This window comes from Aedes aegypti, chromosome 2 (genome assembly GCF_002204515.2).
Source record: "Aedes aegypti strain LVP_AGWG chromosome 2, AaegL5.0 Primary Assembly, whole genome shotgun sequence".
Classification (NCBI taxonomy): Eukaryota; Metazoa; Arthropoda; class Insecta; order Diptera; family Culicidae; genus Aedes; species Aedes aegypti.
Genome location: NC_035108.1, coordinates 188,396,493 through 188,417,458, shown reverse-complemented (window position 1 = coordinate 188,417,458; position 20,966 = coordinate 188,396,493). Strand labels below are relative to the sequence as shown.

Genomic DNA, 20,966 nt, shown 5'->3' with positions numbered 1-20,966 from the left:
CACTTGTAGTGACGAACCATACATAGTTTGTTTGAAAATTACATATGAGTATTACTGTGCATTTTGTCTCGATATGGTAGAAGTTTTAGAAAATACGTCAACATTCACAATGTCGAACAATTCAAAAGATTTTTTTTAATAATTTTCAATAATGTCAAAAAGAGAAAAATACATGTATATTCAAATTGTATAAGAAAAAAGCATAATGCCGACACATATAGTAACGAACCATACAAAGTTTGTTTTAATATTACATAAAAGTTACGCTTTCAAGAAAATATGTGTTATCATAAGCATGAAACGAACTCACCAGTTGGTAATCCATTATCGACTGAACACAAAACTGACACTGACAGCAAAACTTCTTGGCGTCCCGAAAATAAACCGTCTTGCTTGGGCCTTCCCAAATACGTACCCAGCAAGACGCTCCAAAACAGGTGAAAAAAAAAAAAAAATCTCCGGCGACGAAAACACGCGCGAATCCGTCAGCAAAATCAATCGGACGATGCAAAACCGAACTGTCCTGCTTGGGCTTCACGAAGCACTACCCAGCAAGACGCTCCAAAACAGGGGGAAAAAAATTCTCCGGCAACAAAAACAAAAACGCGCGAATCCGTCACCAAAATCAATCGGACGACGCAAAACCGAACTGTCCTGCTTGGGCTTCACGAAGCACTCACTTCCGTCTGTAATCATTACATGAGACAAACCGAATTATTATTTTTTTTTTTGTTGGGATTTGAACCACTGCGACTATTAATTGATCTATTGTGGTATACCCCTGTTTAATATCGCAACGTGCTCAGTACGGAGAGTTACCATTCAGGATAACTGCCGAATTATAGTAACAAGCGAATGGATCATTGAAGGTAACTTTTTTCGGTGCTCACCGCATCAAAACAAAGGCACATGGTTGGCCTGAAAATTTGTTTAAATATCAAAAGCTTGCTCTTAAGACAAAGTTTTGATTTTCTATTAATAAGGGGGTAGAAACATTTTACATATTTATTACATTTGGCTTGAATGCCCTCAATGTGATTTTTGAAAGTTAAATTCTTAGCATGAGCCCTAGATACTTAACTTCATCTGACCAATTTATTGGAACCCCTCTCATCGTGACAACATGTCTACTTGAAGGTTTCAAATAAAGAGCTTTTGGTTTATGTGGGAATATTATTAGTTGAGTTTTGGAAGCATTAGGAGAAATCTTCCATTTTTGCAAGTATGAAGAAAAAATATCCAAACTTTTTTGCAATCGACTACAGATGACACGCAGACTTCGTCCTTTGGCGGAAAGGCCTGTGTCATCCGCAAACAAGGATTTTTGACATCCCTGAGGTACCTCAGGTAAGTCAGATGTGAAAATATTGTATAATATTGGTCCCAAAATGCTGCCTTGGGGAACACCAGCAGGAAGTCTTTCAGATCTGGAGTTCTGATAATTTACCTGAAGTGTACGATTTGACAGATAACTTTGAATTATTCTAATAATGTATGTTGGAAAATTAAAGTTTTTTAATTTTTCAATCAAACCTTCATGCCAAACACTGTCGAATGCTTTTTCTATGTCTAGAAGAGCAAAACCAGTAGAATAGCCTTCAGATTTATTGGAACGGATCAAATTTGTTACACGTAAAAGTTGATGAGTGGTCGAATGTCCATGGCGGAATCCGAACAGTTCATTGGCAAAAATTGAATTTTCGTTGATGTGGGCCATCATTCTGTTCAAAATGACCTTTACAAAAAGTTTACTGATGGAGGAAAGCAAACTGATTGGACGATAGCTAGAAGCTTCTGCAGGATTTTTGTCTGGTTTTAAAATTGGAACAACCTTAGCATTTTTCCATTTGTCAGGAAAATATGCTAATTGAAAACATTTGTTAAATATATCAACTAAAAATGATAAGCTACTTTCTGGAAGTTTCTTGATGAGGATGTAGAAAATTCCATCATCGCCAGAAGCTTTCATATTTTTGAATTTTTTAATAATAGTTCTCACTTCTTCCAAATCAGTCTCCCAGGCATTTTCAAAAACGTTCTCTTGATTAAGAATATTTTCGAAGTCCTGAGTAACTTGATTTTCAATTGGACTAGTAAGTCCTAAATTAAAATTGTGCGCACTTTCAAACGGCATAGCAAGTTTTTGAGCTTTTTCGCAATTAGTTAGTAATAATTTGTTTTCCTCTTTCAATGCCGGTATTGGCTTCTGAGTTTTTTTTCAAGATTTTAGATAATTTCCAAAAGGGCTTAGAGCCAGGGTCCAATTGATAAATTTTATTTTCAAAATTTTTGTTTCTTAAATCTGCAAAACGTTTCTTGATTTCTTTCTGCAAATCCTGCCATATAATTTTCATAGCAGGATCACGAGTGTGTTGAAATTGCCTTCTCCTCACGTTTTTAAGACGGATCAAGAGTTTAAGATCATCGTCTATAATCACGGATTCAAATTTTACTTCAAATTTTGGAATTACAATGCTCCTGGCTTCAACAGTATAATTTGTTAAAGTTTCAAGAGCATTGTCAATATCAAGTTTAGTTTCTAGAGAAATGTTAACATCAAGATTAGAGTCAATACACGTTTCATATATATTCCAGTCGGCTCGAAAATAATTGAAAGTGGAGCTGATAGGATTGAGAATCGCTTCATGGGATATTTGAAATGTGACAGGGACATGATCAGAATCAAAATCAGCATGAGTAACTAATTGGCTACAAAGATGACTAGAGTCGATTAAGACCAAATCAATCGTAGAAGGATTTCTAGGAGTGCAAAAACATGTAGGGCTATCAGGGTATTGAATTGAGAAATATCCTGAAGAGCACTCATCAAATAAAATTCTGCTGTTGGAATTACTTTGAGAATTATTCCATGACCGATGTTTGATATTAAAATCACCAATGACAAAAAATTTTGACTTATTGCGAGTTAATTTTCGCAAGTTAGTTTGGAGCAAATTAACTTGCTGTCCAGAGCATTGAAAAGGCAAATAAGCAGCTATGAAAGTATATTTACCAAGCTGTGTTTCAACAGAAACACCTAAAGTTTCAAAAACTTTAGTTACAAATGACGAAAACAGTTGATGTTTTATACGCCTATGAAAGATGCCCATCAAGTCGATCATTACGATAAACAAAAAAGTTAGGATCTCTTTTTAGTTTAGATCTAGGTTTCAAATACGTTTCAGTAATAACTGCTATACTGCCAATAAAAGCATAACTGTCACATATTGATTTTCGAACTAACACCTTTTTTCATTGCAACATTCATGTTTTAATATGCACTTCACTAGGCATATGAAATGTTTTTCACTTTGTTTGAAAATGTTGTGGAAAAATATGAAGTTGGTGCAGTCCCATATTGAAAAATAAAGGCATAACAGTCTCTATATGAACTTTGAACCCCAATAGCAACTGCACACCTGGAATTATGTACAACTTTATATTTTTTACTGATCAATATTAGAAAAATGAGTATTCTGCGGGGTGGAGCTAGATGAACATTGCATTCAAAAATTAATTAGAAAATTATGAAAATTTGTATGAAAATGCAAACTTTAAACTTTGAGCGCTGTTTTCTCAATGCCTTCTAATTCCATATGGGACAGTTATGCCTTTATGGGCAGTATATGCACGTTATTAACTGTAAGAAAATTAAACAGCTCGTCCTCTTCACCATTCAGAGAACGAGCATTCCAATTTAAAATATTTAAATTATTATTTGGATCCATTAGAAAAACGTAATCCAATAATTCAAAAATCCAATAATAATTTGATTTGTAAATTTTACACCCTTTGGACTGCTTCAGTCATAGTGGTGGCTTTAAACATTGCATCAATCATTAAATTCAATTATGCAGTTAGAAAATTCAAATCAGAGGCAGACATATCACTTGAAGTGGGTACATCTGATGATTTCCCATTAGAATTTTCGGTAGACGAAGAAGTGAAGTAGGAGTTACCTGTGGCGGTAGGGTTTTTTCCATTTGTTTTAAAACAAGTAGAATGGGTACTCATAGTACGAATAGGGGAGGAGTTCAAATTACCTGCTACGATATCGGCAAAAGATTTTCGGTGGGTAGATATTTTCGAAATTGAAAGATTCGAACGGCTACCCGACGGATTAAAATTAGTTTGTGAATGAGCATGATCCTGGTGGGTATGATTCCTAATCAAGCGATCGTTATATGTAAAATGAGCATTGTTCGATACTCTACCAGGCAAATTCCGGAAACGACCGTTATCGTAACGGATATTATCTTTCATCTGCCTGGCACGAGCCTCAACGACTATCTTGCGTGAAGGGCAATTCCAAAAATTTGACTTATGATTAGCCCCGCAATTAGAGCATATAAACTTGGTGGTATCTTCCTTCACTGGACAGACGTCCTTGGCGTGAGAAGAACCTCCGCAAATCAATGTTTTGTACCATGGCCCCACTTTTGGTACCGACGGCACTGAGTGGGGTTCTGGTAATTTCCTCCAGGTTTCTGGAAATGTTCCCACGTTACACGGATATGGAACAAAAGTTTTGCTTTTTCTAAAGCTTTAATATTATTTAGTTCTTTTTTGTTAAAGTGAACTAAATAATATTCTCGAGAAAGCCCTTTCCGAACAATGTCAGATTGGGTTCTCTTTTTCATAATGATTACTTGGACTGGGGAAAATCCAAGTAAATCATTTATTCCATTTTTGATCTCTTCAGGTGACTTATAGTCACTTGAGAGACCTTTCAAGATGACTTTGAACAAACGTTCAGTTTTGTCGTCATAACTAAAAAAAATGTGCATTTTGAGAAGAAATTCGCGATCTTCAAGATTTTCAGGGAAAACGCGACAGTCTCCTTTCTTTGCGATTTGGAAGGAAACCTTGATTCCCCTAATGGAGTTCAAGATCTCCTGCCTAAATCCCCCAAATTCGGAACAACTGACCACGATAGGCGGCACTCTTTGCTTCCTCACTTGAATCAAAGAGCCTGGGTTAGAGGCTGCTTCGATTTGGTGTTCGGAAAATTTGTCTAGAGCATCAAATTGATTGCTCATTTCGATACAATTATTCATTTCACCCTTGGAAGAAAGTTCGCATTCCGGGGAAACGTCCTTTCTTCCATTCTTGCCACGTTTAGTGACAGTTTTTAATCCCACGTTTTAGGAAGGAAGTTGTGAGTTCAGAGATTTACCCTTCCTTTTGTTTGTTGTTGCAACCATGTTTAGTGAATAAGAAGACGTGACCTTCGAGAGGTTTTTTCCCAAGACGGTGTCCAAGAAGGATTACCACCGCTACCTTTGGCCAACGGGTCCAACGAAAAATCGAAGGTCCGGGTCCAAACAAGGATTGTAAAGGGATCAATAGTAGAAAAATAGTACAGAAAAGTACTGTTTTAGTAGCACTGAAAAGTACCGTTTTTAATTTTAGCACTGAAAATTATTGTTTTTTGTAGCTCTGAAAAGTACTGTTTTATTGCTTTAGGTAGTTAAAAAAAACTTCCAAGAGCAGAGAGAATTCGTGTACGCACAGCACGAAGGTACGATGCGCACTGTTGCCATGCCCTTTTGATCGCGAAACTTGGCTCGCGCCAGTTTCATCGTACTGGAAGACGGCCGCTTAGGTTTTTTTTTCAATTAGAAACCATGCGTTTTTCACCACGTCTTCATCCTCGGAAGGTCCCCTCTTTCGCATCGCGTATCGAATAATACCATGTGATATATTCGGGTTGCATGTGAAGAAAAGCATTTCAGTCTGTCACAGTGTCTTTTTTTCTTCTGTACCGTGAACGTACCATATTTGACGCGGGTCCAAACTTGACGCATTTTATAATTAATTTTATCATAAAGTAATTCTAGTTAAGAATAGCACTCGAAAATTTATTGGCTAATCTTCATTTACATGTTATTAAAGGATTCTAATCGAAAAATGTTTATTTTTTAACAATAATAGGCAAAAAATAAAATTTATTTGAAAATGAACTTTTTCATTCCTTAGTGAATGTGCTAAATATTGTTAATCAATAGACCATTTCAGTCAGATCTAATCCCCAGTTTTTATATTTTTCTTCGAAAGACAATCATTTTTAATGAATGTTAACGCTTTCAGATTTTGTGCATATGCACTCCTGATTTTCTTACAAATTGTTGAAAACATGGATATTCACCACAATTTGAAAAATAATTCGGGATGCGGCACAGTTTGTTCAACCCTATGGGTATCAGCGTGGTGATTTCGCAACAATTTTTCGATTCCACCCCTGCATTGGGATGCTTGTTTACATTTGCAAACGTCAAATCAGGTGCGCGCTCAAACTGACCGTGATCCCGGTCAGGGCGCCCCAAACAGGAGCGCCGCCTACTCAAACAAACGTTTTTAAACCAGGTTGGAACTGGCGCAACCCGTTTTGAATCGTTCCAACTCCAACCCGATTCAAGTCTTCCTTTAGGAATAGTAGTTTACGGAACAAGTTGCAGAATGATGATTTTTACAGCACGAGTCGTAAATTTATCCTACGAGGCTTGCCGAGTAGGATAATTACGACGAGTGCTGTAAAAATCGAGTTCTGCAACGAGTTACGTACAACATTTTTTGCAATTTCGTAGAAGACCACTTGAGGGTATCAGAAATTATATCGGAATGCATTCCCTATCATTTTACAATTTCTAAAAAAATGTTGTGTAATGATTCATTACGTAACTCAAAACAGTTGCGTAATGAGAAAGCGTTGCGTAATGAATCATTACAGCACTGGTTTCAGTTGCGTAATGACTATTCCCGCACTGCATACTTCAGTGTAGGAAAGTAGGCCGTTTCATGACAGATTGGCGTGATGAAAAACAGCCTATTACGATGAGAAATTGCAAAAAATATATTTTCCTCCACAGATTCAAAATTCAAAACCACCCCCTAACAACAAATCTCTCATCCACCCAGCAGTTACGGTACCGCTAGTTCTATTAGAGGCTATTTTTTACTATTCATGCCGACAAATACCTTAATCTATCTGTTGGCTGTTGATCCGGAAGATTTCCGCCTTGAGGCAGTAACAGCCGCGCAAGTAAATTTTGAGCGGCTGTTGCTGCCTCTAGGCGGGAATCTTCCGGCATATTCAAACCCTTCAATCCTCGTCGGCACAAAGCAGAGAGATCAGGCATCTGTCGACTACAATCCTTGCGTTACAGAACCGTGTAGTGTTCGCCGGGTGCGGTCATAACCGGCCAAACCGGCGAAGGTGGTTTCCGCGGTGATTACGGAGACTTCGGGAGCCGTGAAGGAAAGAGAGAGCGAAACCGCAACGGATCCCATTATGATGAATGAAAACATAAACAAAAATCATCTGGTCATGCCAGCTGATCGTAAATTCACCACAACGTGGTGGCAAAACCATAGGGGAAAAAGGGGTCTGCAATTTTTCGAGGTGAAACAAATTGTAGGGGACCGAGGGGTGCACTAACGTGCCGCAAGTTTTTCATTGTTTTCTTACAGTTAAAGGTTCCAAAACATATCGGTTCCTTAGGAAAGTTTGTTCAGTAAATTGACAGAAAGCATATGAGCCAATAAAATTTTTTCACGGAAATGGTCTATTGTCGTGAAAATATTGTGCTGTTTTACAGCAGTATCATCAACAACAGTCAGTAATATGTATTCTTTTATTCATTAATTGACGTCGAATTTTTTCTATTTTTAAGGTTTAAGGCAAATTTTTGTATGAAAATCTTGTGCGTCAAGTTGGGCACACAATGTTCCTTATTATTTGCTATTTTGTTCAGCATGTTTTGTTGTTTGAAAATAGGAAAATAAATGTTTATGGTGCTTGCATTCAATAAATCCGTCCGCTGAACACCGCAATGCTTTATGTAGTCACATGTAAATAATCATCCATAGATTACGTCACGTTTTTGTGGAGAGGAGGGGATTCATCGAAACGCTACGATTCATACAAAATATTCGCACTTTTCATACAATAAATGTGGCAAGGTGGAGAGGGGTTTAAAATGGCGTGATTCATGGACGTCCCCTAATGTTTTAATGAAGCTTCAATAAATACGTTAGCAGGTGAGGTGTAGGTTCAATGTTTGGTTTAGTACAATTTATACAATAGGGAGTGTCCATGAGATACGTGTCACAAAAACATACCATGTTCTACAACAACCCTGCCCCTACGTCAAACTTTTTATATGGAACCTTAAAAATTGTAAGATCGGTCACACATTGCAGAACACCTCCTTCCCCCTAAAATATGACGTACTTAATGGATGACCCCATATATGGTTCTCGATCATTTTCGAAGCCCATACTGCCGTTCGTTCTACGCATATTTGTCCCACGGTCCACAAAATTTACATAGAACATGGGACAAGTAGGCGTAGTTCACGTGGTATAAGTAATGAAGATTCTCAAACGGTCATTTTTGGAACCGGTTGTTTTCGTTCTAGTTTTCGACCTATTTTTGCTCATTTTTTGCAACTTTCTTCCCCATCCAGCGCAACGTAGTTTTCAAACCTTTCTCTTGTTTGATATCACGACGAAAATACATTAAACTAAACAATAATGCTTGACTATGGATTAAACTCAATCGCCGGTTTTATTTTCTACAATTAAACTAAACGCACAGCAAAAGTACTACCGGATGACGTCATTGACAACTTCTTCCAAAAGTTTTATGTTCACCCTAAAGCGCTTTTAATTAACTGAACTATTGAATACTAAAACTCTTGTATATTTTAAACTTGAGCCATTATTTTTTAGTGCGTCAAATAAGGAATATAGTGCGTCAGATTTGACATCATATCATAACGGAATTCACCTCACTGAAAAACCTCAAGTCTTCCGAGCTAAAAATTACGTCAGTTCTAATTTTCAAACGTGGTTTCTAAAGTAAGTTTTCTAAAATCTTAGTTTTCGTTGATATTTTCCCTTCAATTGACCTGCGTATCCACTCGAACACTCAGATTTATGCTCTAAATCGTCGAAATTTGTTTTTTCTCGGTAAAAGGCACGGTGTTCATTTTACCACCACTTCCCCTAACAATCCATCTCTTAAAATCGACTTGCTAAGCAGCCACCTGCCTTTTGGGAGGTACTCCCTATTACGATCCATGGCCTCGATAAGTCCCGGGCCATCAATTGCCTCACATGTTGCACTGGAGCGGCCAATGCCTGCCGTGGTCTAGGCGTTGGCAAACCCTGTTCTTACTTAAGTTGATGTTAGTGGCCTCTGAACCCTCTTCTTCACATGAGGACCAGAACTATGTCTGACGTTCTCCCCAGGATGTCGACTCACCATCTTGTATTGTAGGCCAAAAAGTCAATGAAATCTCTATTACTAAGTAATAATCATGGTCCGACTGAGAATCGAGCCCTGACACCTTCCGCGTGGCTTCGTTTTTTAGCCACAGACGTTACCACGAGGCTAAGTAAACACCTTGCTTGTGCAAAAAGGGAATGCTCTTAAAACTTAAAAAGACTTTCATAAAAAATGTGATAGCGTCACTAAAATCACCTATCAATCAAAATTGATCTTCGGTTTGAATCAAACTGGATACGAAAAGAAGGATTTTTGTATTATAATGTCCACTGCTTTTACATCAGAGAGATAGAATGCGACGTGGTTAAATTCAACATAGCAAAACGCAAATCGAAATAATAACCACCTGGCATTTGGAGCCTGTGTGGTGACTGATAGAAGCGTGGGAAAATTGTACTGCGTTCAGCAACATTGATTTGGGTTTAACTGATAGGTTGCCCATTAAAGTCTAGAAAAATATGTTTGTTTTAGTTACAATTTTTACAACTTAAAAAGGCTTCTCTTGGGATTTATACACGCTGCAATAAATAATGCAGTTACGAAGGGTGTGACAAGCCTCACACAGTCTTCAGACGACCCAAATAAAAACTGGGACAAGGCGTGTATCACCACTTTAGTGGCCACCGAACAACCCCAATTTGAATGCCCAACTGATACAAAAAAAAAACGTTCTCATACAACAAACCACCGCAATCAATACGTATTGACGGTGCGCAGATTATCTATTTGATTATATCACAATCTCATTATGCACTTTTTTGTTCTATCTTCCGTAGGTCTGGGCGCAAAGCTGAAACTGCGGTCCTGCTGATGCGTCTAAACATAGTACCGGCCGTATTCATTCGGTTGCACCTCCTAGGTGATAGTAGTGGTTGAACGTGCGTCACTAGCATCTATAGGGAGTTGTAGTTGCTGCTGCTGCTGCTGCTGCGGCATAGAAACTGATAGTTGGATTTGCATTCTGGATCGAACCTGTGGGAGGCGAAACAGGTCCGCTGCTCATTCGTCATTCTTAGTTCGTCAGAGCAACAGCTGCAATTGAGAACTGCGCCTAGTTAAAGGGCTACGTGAGGTGATAACAGCCAATCGTTTGTAAAAGCCACGCGATACCATTCGGCCGGACCGGAGTGTGTTTGTTTCGATTTCGTGTTCCATTCAAAACCCGAACGGTTCCATGAAGCTGCTGAAGCTTCTACGCGGCGGTCGTAATTCGAAATGGTCGTAGAATATCTGGCTAGTCTGTGAACAGCGCCGTGGTCAGAGTGATTGCGTTGACAATCGTCAGGGAAGAGACGACAACTAGTGGAGGCGGAGGTGAAAGAATAAAACGTGATTTCTTCCCGAAGCCGGCGATATGGGGGGATCAGTGAGTCAAGTGTTTCGGTCCGGAAGCGCACTGCTGTCCAATCGGGATGGCCACAAAGTGTCCGAGACAACGGTTGATAAAGTGAACACAATTTTCGATGCACTCAGGGCAAACCCAAAGATTTCTATTCAGCGGTTGGAACCGCTATTGCTGCAAATACCGAAGGTAAGTGTAATTGGTGACTTGTTCGCGACTTGCAAGCATTTGCCCTTCCATTATAATACCTATATTATCATTAGTTTTCTCAAATCAATTGTGCAAAATGGATTAGATGAACAATTTTTCTTCGTGAGAATCTTTCAGAAATCCAGGGTGTCGACTACCTGAAAAAAACATGGAAAGTCAGAGGATTTGGTTCATAGTTCTGATGGGTCGTAAAGGGCGAATAAATTTTTCAGACCGATTGGATTGTTAGGAGTTTGGATAAATGCGTTAGATTAAATTAAATAACATGCAACCCTAAAGCTGGAAATAGGCAATACATATGTTATAAGTCAGTGTTCAAAACTAAAAAAAAAAGAAATAAATGATGTTCGAAAAAATTGCCCGTATTGCCCCGAATGGTTCTTTCAAACTTCATCATTATAGAATGTTGATGTTTGACTATATCATTCTGCTTTGCAGTATTCATAACGTTGCTTTAATGTGCCATTGCATGACATATGTTGCTAAAAAGCATTGCTGCATGACAAATTTAGAAATACAGTCAAATAAGGGTAATGAATTAATGCTTGTGGTTACTTGAGTAGTAGCAATGGTTGTCTAACTAACATTGCATCCCTTCCCTGATGACCGTGAGGACGTGGCCCGCACCGTTATTGAGATATGCCCTCACTTCAGTGCGCATCGTACCTTCGTGCTGTGCGTACACAAATTCTCTCTACTCTTGGAAGTTTTTAAAAACTACATAAAGCAATAACTTCTCAGTGTTTCATGAACAGTACTTTTCAGTGCTACAAAAACAGTTTTTTTTTTGTCAGTATTATTTTTCTACTATCGATCCCTTTACGATCTTTGTTAGGACCCGTGCCTTCAATTTTTTCGTTGGACCCGTTAGTGAAAGCTAGCGATGGTAAGTAATCTTTTATGGACACCGTCTTGGGAAAAACCTCTTAGAAGGTCACGTCTTCTTTCGTTTATGCACCAAACATGGTTGCAACTAAATTCACAACTTCCTTCCAAAAAGGCGGGATTTCAAACTGTCACTAAACTTGGCAAAAATGGAAGAAAGGTCGTGTCTGCGGAGTGCGCGTTTTCTTCTAAGGATGAAATGGTTAATGGTGATAATTACATCGAAATGGACAATCAGTTCGATGCTTTAGACAAATTTTCCGAACACCAAATCAAAGCAGCCTATAGCCCAGGCTCTTTGAATCAAGTGAGGAAACAAAGAATGCCGCCTATCGTGGTCAGTTGTTCCGAATTTGGAGGATTTAGGCAGGAGATCTTGAACTCCATTAGGGGAATCAAGGTTTCCTTCCAAATCGCAAAGAAAGGAGACTGTCGAGTTTTGCCGGAAACTCTTAAAGATCGCGAATTTCTTCTCAATCATCTTGAAGAGAAGAAGCACAAATTTTTCACTTATGACGACAAAACTGAACGATTGTTCAAAGTCGTCTTGAAAGGTCTCTCAAGTGACTATTAGTCACCTGAAGAGACCAAAAATGGAATAAATGATTTACTTGGATTTTCCCCAGTCCAAGTAATCATCATGAAAGAGAGAACCCAATCTGGCATTGTTCGGAAAAAGCTTTCTCAAGAATATTATTTAGTTCACTTTAACAAAACAGAACTAAATAATATTACAGCTTTAGAAAAAGCAAAACTTATGTTCGATGTCCGTGTGACATGGGAACATTTCCAGAAACCTGGAGGAAATTTCCAGAACCATACTCAGTGCAGTGAAGGAAGATACCGATAAGTTCATATGCGCAAATTGCGGGGGCAATCATGAGTCTAATTTTTGGGCTTGCCCTTCGCGTAGGCAAGTCGTCGAGCTTCGTGCCAGGCTGATGAACGGTAATGTCCGTTACGATGACGGTCATTGCCGGAATTCCCCTGGTAGAGTATTGAATAATGTCCATTTTTCAGTTAACGATCGCTTGAATAGGAATCATACCGATCAGGAGGATTATAATTATGCTCATTTATAAACTAATTTTATTCCGTCGAGTAGCCGTTCGAATCTTTTAATTGCGAATGGATCTACCCTATCCTATGCCGATATCGTAGCAGGTAATTTGAATTCCTCCCCTTTTCATACCACGAGTAACCATTCTAATTGTTTCAAATCAAATGGAAAGAACCATGCCGCCACATGAAGCTTCTACTTCGCCTCTTCGTCTACCGAAAATTCTAACGGAAATCATCAGATAAGGTACACACTTCAAGTGATATGTCTCCCTCTGATTTTTATTTTTTCCAACTGAACAATTGAATAAAATGATTGATGCAATGTTCAAAACCTCCATTATGACTGAAGCAGTCTAAGTTGGTGTAAAATTTATCAATCAAATTGTTATTGGATTACGTTTTTTCTTCTTCTTCTTCTTCTTCTTCTTCTTCTTGGCATTACGTCCTCACTGGAACAGAGCCTGCTTCTCAGCTTAGTGTTCAATGAACACTTCCACAGTTATTAATTGAGAGCTTTCTTTACCAAACTTGCCATTTACGCATTTGTATATCGTGTGGCAGGTACGATGATACTTCATTCCTAGGAAAGGCAAGGAAATTTCCATTACGAAAAAATCCTGGACCACCCGGGAATCGAACCCAGATACCTTCAGCATGGCTCTGATTTGTAGCCGCGGACTCTAACTACTCGGCTAAGGAAGGCCTCTGTTTTTTTTTCTAATGGATCCAAATAATTATTTAAATATTTTAAAGTGGAATGTTCGTTTTTTGAATGGTAAGAAGAACGAGCTGTTTAATCCAAACTTTTTTTTGTTTATCGTAATGATCGACTTGGTGGGGCATGTGGGGGAGTTACAATCATCATTCATAGGCGTATAAAACATCAACTGTTATCGTCATTTGACACTTTGGTTCTTTCTGTTGAAACACAGCTTATAGCTGCCTATTTGCCTTTTCAATGCACTGTGCAGCAGGTTAATTTGCTTCAAAATGACTTGCGGAAATTGACTCACAATAAGTCATTTTTTTGTTATTGGTGACTTTAACGCCAAACATAGTTCATGGAATAGTTTGCAAATTAATTCCAACGGCAGAGTTTTATTTAACGAGTGCTCTTCAGGATATTTCTCAATTCAATACCCTGATAGTCCTACTTGTTTTTCCTCTTCTAGAAACCCTTTTACGTACGTTTAATTCGGTCTTAACCGACTCTAGTAACCTTTGTAGCCAACTGATTACTCATGATGGTTTTGATTCTGATCATGTCCTTGTTACATTTCAATATCTCGAAGCGATTCTCAATCCTATCAGCTGCACTTTTAATTATTTTCGAGTCGACTGGCACATATATGAAACATAATCGATAGTAATCAGGATATTGACGATGCTCTCGAAACTTTAACAAATGCCATTGTTGAAACAAGAGGCGTTGCAATACCAAAATGTGAAGTAAAATTTGAATACGTGATTATAGACGATGATCTTAAACTCTTGATCCATCTTAAAAACGTGAGGAGAAGGCAATTAACGCACTCGCGATCCTGCTATGAAAAGTATATGGTAGGGTTTGCAGAAAGAAATCAAGAAACGTTTGCACAATTAAGAAACACAAATTTTGAAAATAAAATGTCTCAATTGGACCCTGGCTCTATGCTCTTTTGGAAATTATCTAAAATTTTGAAAAAAAAACCTCAGAAGCCAATACCGGCATTGAAAGAAGAAAACAAATTATTACTAAATAATTGCGAAAAAGCTCAAAAACTTGCTATGCAGTTTGAAAGTGCGCACAAATTGAATTTAGGAATTACTAATCCAATAGAAAATCAAGTTACTCAGGACTTCGAAAATATTCTCAATCAAGAAAACGTTTTTAAAAATTTGAGCCCCTGGCGATGATGGAATTATATTATTTATATGTGCCAGAACGTCTACCAAACGTATCCTAGGGCCTTTCCCATCCCATTAACATTCGACAATATCCCGTAACACCTATGAAAGGTCGTAGAGTTCTCTGCATCTTTCTTAAGTAGGTGTTCAATTTATCATTCCTTTCCGCTCCTCAGCATTCGCAAGGACGTGGCCAGGACAGCTCTCGACTGTTGGAGGATACGTCAATCTTGTCTAAGAGTCAAGGGTTCGTCCCAAATCTTTAACTTTGGTTACGGACGGGAAGAAGGCAACCCTCATACAACGGTCTAGAACTGTACCACCTACGAATTTGTGCGAATTGCTTAATGCGAATGCTAGTAAACAGTTCCGCCATTGACATTAGACCACTCATCAACTTTTACGTGTAACAAATTTGATCCGTTCCAACAAATCTGAAGGCTATTTTACTGGTCTTGCTCTTCTAGGCATAGAAAAAGCATTCAACAGTGTTTAACACGAAGGCTTGAACGTAAAATAGAAATAAACTTTCAACAAACATTGTTAAAATAATCCAAAATTATCTGTCAAATCGAACACTTCAGGTTGATTATCAGAACTCCAAGTCTGGAACACTTCCTGTAAGCGCTGGTGTTCCTCAAGGCAGCATTTTGGGACCAATATTATACAATATACAATAATATTATCACATCTGACTTACCTGAGTTACCAAAATCAAATGGAATGTCAAAAATCTTTGCCTGTGGATGGCACAGGCCTTTCCGCCAAAGGACGAAGCCTGCGTGTCATCTGTAGTAGATTACAAAAAAGTTTTGATATTTTTTCTTCATTCTTGCACAAATGAAAGATTTCTCTTAATGTTTTCAAAACTCAACTTTTAATATTCTTACATAAACCAAAAGCACTTTAATTGAAACCTTCAAGTAAACATGTTGTCACAATGAGAGGGGTTCCAATAGAATGGTCAGATGAAGTTAAGTATCTAGGGCTCATGCTAGATATAAACTTAACCTTCAAAAATCATATTGAGGGCATTCAAGTCAAATGTAACAAATATATAAAATGTCTGTATCCACTTATTAACAGAAATTCGAAACTTTGTCTTAAGAACAAGCTTTTGATCTTCAATCAAATTTTCAGGCCAGCCATGTTGTATGCTGTACCAACATGGACTAGCTGTTGTAATAGCAGAAGATTCAAAATAAAATTTGAAAATGATTCTGAGGCTTCCTCCCTTGTATAGTACAAATGAGTTACATAGGATATCCAATATAGAACAAATGGCAAAAAATCAATAATTTTAGACAAAAATCGTTGCAATCTTCTATTGTCACAATCAATGCGTTATATATTTAGGTAAAGTTAGGTTAAGTAAATTGAATGCGTTTTTTCCCCTTATAAGCAGATGCAAACAACTCACCTGTAAAAAATCTTAACTGATACGACAAATGAAATGTAATATGTTGGTAACAAAATGCTAATAAAAGCCTAATTTTGTTTTACCAAATTGGGATGATAGTGTTGCCCAACTGAGAACACCTAGATATAAGAAATGAATGTAATGTGTGGAATAATACTAATAAAGAATTATAAAAAAAAACTGCTCGCACTTTGACGTCATACACTAGGCAGTGCGACATGGATCATGCAGCTTTAGTCCAGCTGATCACATCGTTGGAATTTTTTGATCAAACTGTGTGTGTTACTTGATTTCTTCGATGACCAGGTTGGTTCAACGGCGCACATGCAATACATTCGACTAATTCAAACTAATCGAGAGCGCCACCCTAGTAAATAAACCTAGAACATGTGTTTGCACTCGAATGTTTCGGTTCCCGGGTTTCGCGAAGCTTACGTTTCAAATATATACATGAGGGAGATGATCATAGATAGATGATATGATTGTTATTGTTGTTCGGGTTGTCGGCAATTATTGATTGACGTAGCGGAGGTGTGTTATAGGAACTGGAATCTTGTAGTTTACACGATTCGTTCAAGGGTGCCACTGCAATCAGATCAAATTGAGATGATCATCCTGCGGTGGATAGTACGTCATAAGTATTAAAATTGATTTTGCGCGATTATTAGAACCAGTGGGGTTGTATATATATTTCGTTGTACGCTCTCCTCCTCAGCCTTTAATCTTCTCTACAGAAGCGAAAGGATTATAGGATTGATTCAAACTGTTATTATACTGTAAGGGGCTTTCCTTATCCGAGTGGTTAGAGTCCGCGGCTACAAAGCAAAGCCATGCTGAAGGTGTCTGGGTTAAATTCCCGGTCGGTCCAGGATCTTTTCGTAATGAAATTTCCTTGACTTATCTGGGCATAAAGTATCATCGTATCTGCCACACGATGTACTAATGCTAAAATGGCAACTTTGGCAAAGAAAGCTCTCAGTTAATAACTGTGGAAGTGCTCATAAGAACACTAAGCTGAGAAGCAGGCTTTGTCCCAGTGGGGACGTAAATGCCAAGAAGAAGAAGAAGAATTATACTGTAAAAAAATACAAATAAGCTTAGGATACTCTCAACTCAACAAATGGTTGCAGTGACTAAGATGCTCAACAATAAAATTGAAATGAAAAATAATGAGGTGAGGCAAACGTTCAACTGTAGTGAAAGGATTATTATTTCCTGAAAAACACTTGAAAAGAAATAAATACCACAAACAGGCTACAAATTTGCTGAACAAACTTTTGTCAAAATATCTACATATTTTTAGTTGTAACAGTTTTAAAATTGATTGTCTTAAACGAACCTTAAGCCCATCGATAGGCAAGAGTTCAAATCTAGTGTGTGGCAAAAGTTTGCTTGACGAAACATAAAATATCGATACTTGTATGACAGGCAGAGCCTAAATCAGGCGTAAACTTATGTTTACAGAAAAATACACACTACATTTTCTTATCTGAATTCTCATACTAAGAACGAAGTCTGACCTAGACTTATGCGCCGACACGCAGCCGATTCATTTTACGTCACCCCGGCGCTGAATAAGATATCAACGGCGTGCCATACGCCGATGATAATTCAGCAGAAAAGTTTTGTGCTATTGCAAAAAAGGATCTAAGACATTTTTAAGGAATGGCTTTTGAAATTCAACAAAGACTCTTACACAAATTTTTGAAAGGATTGTGAAAAAAAAAATCCGTGGTATTCTCCAAGGTTTAATCGGAAATCCTTCTAGAGATTCTCCCAAAGGTACATACTGAGATTTCTTCATGAATTCTTCTAATAGTATATCCAGGGATTTGTCTTGGAATACCTTAAGGTGAAGATGAATCGAAGCCAAGCCTCTTATTTTCAAGAGCACAAATCTGTAGAACCAAACATCCGTTTAAGCTGAAAACTTAATCGATTGGTCACTAGCTGGTGATGACCAATCGATTAACTTTTCAGCACAAACGGGTTTTCGGTTCTTCAGATTTGTGCTCTTGAACATTTGTTTTTTCTTAACGCTTTCCTGCAAGAACCTCTTCAGGAATTTCCCCAATGTGTTTGGTTCCCACCAGGAATTTCTTCAAAGATATCTCTATTAGTTCTTCCAGCATTTTTTTTTAATTTCTCCAAGAATTACACCAAGAATCCTTAAGAAATTTTAACAGAACATTCCATAGCGCATTTTTTCGTTCAAGTATGTTTTCCAATTAATTCATGTACCATAAAATGGGTAATTATAAATATATCGATAGAGTATCGCCAAACTATTTTTAAATTGAAAATTTTGCGACGTCTTTCATAAACAATAAGAAGAAGATATTCAAATCTCGAGCGTTTCGGATAGCTTCAAAAATAAGCCATAATATACAGGGTGATTACTATTTCCTGTCAATAAAGTAAAATATCGTAGATAAAAGATGTATTTACCCTGAGCAAGTCGTTCGTAACAGTGTGAATTTTAATTTCCAGTGTACATTCTGTTCTGTACATCTATAAAGTTTGTTTTGACAAAGTAAAGATTCAATATTATTTCATTTACCTTAGTTTTTAGTCATATTTTTTTTTATAGTGGGGTACAAAAAAGCTTCAAAAGCCAGGCCTGTTGTGTATTGGCACGGTGTGGGACTCACGTTAGGCGTGCTTAACCACTAAAAAACTTTTCCTACTGCTCCTGTGCCTCGATCCCCCCCGGAACTACATCAGGCAACTTCATCGGGGAGGGCTGTGCTCATGCACTTCTTCAATATCAGCCTCTAACTGTTCTGCTAGTTCGCTGTTGGAGCGTTTTGCCCAATTGGCGGTTGAACATCTCGCCGGGACTTTGGACAGCTTTCTGTGCGACGACGCATACTTCCCTTGAGCTGGCCTCGCGTCAGAGCTCTGTTGATCTTCTACTGGACGCTCATGTGCACTTCGTTGCTCTACGACGACTCGTTCTCCGCTGCTGCTGTTCGAGCTCTCCTTGTTGACTAGTTGGATGCCGAGGTCGCTCCAGCGATTCCGGTTGGAGGATGACTTCCGGTTCACTGGCGCCCAGACGACCCAAAACTGGTTTGTGACGATCGAAGCTACTCGGCTTAGTCCCCGACGGTGGAGCTAGCCTACCCCGGCTACGCGCTTCTTCATGATTCGATACTGGCCGGTGGAGTGCCGAAGTCGGTCCAGCGATTCCGGTTGGAGGATGGCTTCCGGTACACTGGCGCTCCGACGACTCAAGCCGGTGATACGCTACGTACTACTCAGAGTAGTCCCCGGCGGTGGATCTATCCTACTCCGACGAAGATTTCCCCGGCGGCGGAAGATCTCCCGAACCGATGCTATCCGGGCAGATGCCGAGGTCGGTCCTGCGATTCCGGTGGAGGGAAGCTTCCGGTTCACAGGCGCCCCGACGATCATTTGCCGGTGCAACAACGCGATCTACTCAACTAGTCCCCGGCGGTGGACTTAGCCTACTCCGAAGCTGGCCGGGCAGATGCCGAGGTCGGTCCTGCGATTCCGGTTCACAGGCGCCCCGACGACCATTTGCCGGTGCTATTTCGTGAATTACTCAGCTGGACCCCGGCGGTGGACTCAGCCTACTCCGACTCGACGTTGGTTGGCTAAGTGCCAGGGTCGGTTCTGCAATTCCGGTTGGAGGATGGCTTCCGGTTTGCAGGCGCCCGGACGACTATTAACCGATACTACGCTACGCCCGCTCTACTCGGTCTAGTCCCCGACGGAGGATCTGGCCTACTCCGATCGCGACCCGGAGCTCTCTGGTCTTCACGTCATCTCCTTTGCAGCAACGACATAATCGCCGTTATTCCCCTGTTCACCGCATTCCAGGTGCTTTCATGCTGGCACATGTTCTGCACGATGTTGTCCGGATTTAGGACGTTTGCGGTTTCTGGCAGCATCTCGCCTCGTATATTCGTGAATCGAGGGCAGTCGAATATAACGTGCTCCGGTGTCTCCTCGATATTTGGACAGGCCGGACAATGTGGAGATTCTGCGTGTCCGAATCTGTGCAGATATTTCCGGAAGCATCCATGGCCTGATAAAAACTGGGTCAGGAAGAAGTTAACTTCTCCATGTTTTCTGGTCGTTCACACCGACACGTTAGGAATGAGCCTGTGGGTCCACCTTCCTTTCTCCGAGTTATCCCACTCCTGCTGCCACCTGGCCATTGTGTCCAACCTAATGGTATTCCTCACATTCCTGGTGTCCCTTTGCTGGTAACATGCGATGTCCTCAGCCAGAGTGATGCAGATGGGGATCATTCCGGCGATAACGCACACTGCCTCTGATGATATAGTGCGGTAGGCACTCGCAACCCGTATAGCCATGAGCCGGAACGTACCTGCCAGCTTATCTCAATTACGTTTGGTTCCCAACGCTGCAGCCCAAGCCGGGACTCCATACCTCAGTATAGACGATGATACGGTCGCTAGAAGACGCCTCGTGCTGCTTCTTGGTCCTCCAATGTTGGGCATGATCCTGGCTACGGTGTTAGCAGCTTTCGCTGCCTTTTCGCAGGCATAGTCTACGTGGCTGTTGAAGTTTAGCCTGTCGTCGACCATTACTCCGAGATGCTTTAGAGAGCGCTTCGATGGGATTGCGTGCCCTCCGACGTTGATTTCCAACTGCTGTACCGCCTTGCAGTTGCTGACCAGCACCACCTCCGTTTTATGATGAGCCAACTGCAGCTTGACTCCAGTCATCCACGATTCGATGGTGTCTAGCGATTCCGCCGATTATGTTATGTCGGAATTTTGTGTCGCGTTTTGATCGCTCCGAGTAAATTTTCTAAACGGCTGATTCAAGTGTAGAGTTATATAAAATTTAATTCTTTGTTTCGATTAGTGCGA

General features: G+C 39.5%; 1 protein-coding gene across 2 annotated transcripts in view; it reads left to right on the top strand.

The window, feature by feature from the left end:
• The window catches only part of LOC5577292 (ankyrin-3), a 39,824-nt gene that overhangs the window by 2,850 nt on the left and 16,008 nt on the right, over window positions 1-20,966 (top strand). For both annotated transcript variants that reach the window (XM_001656343.2, XM_021843477.1), the window contains exon 2: window positions 10,069-10,823. In XM_001656343.2, coding sequence (XP_001656393.1) covers window positions 10,647-10,823 — 177 coding nt within the window. In that variant the 5' untranslated portion in view covers window positions 10,069-10,646. The remainder of the gene's footprint in view (window positions 1-10,068; window positions 10,824-20,966) is intronic.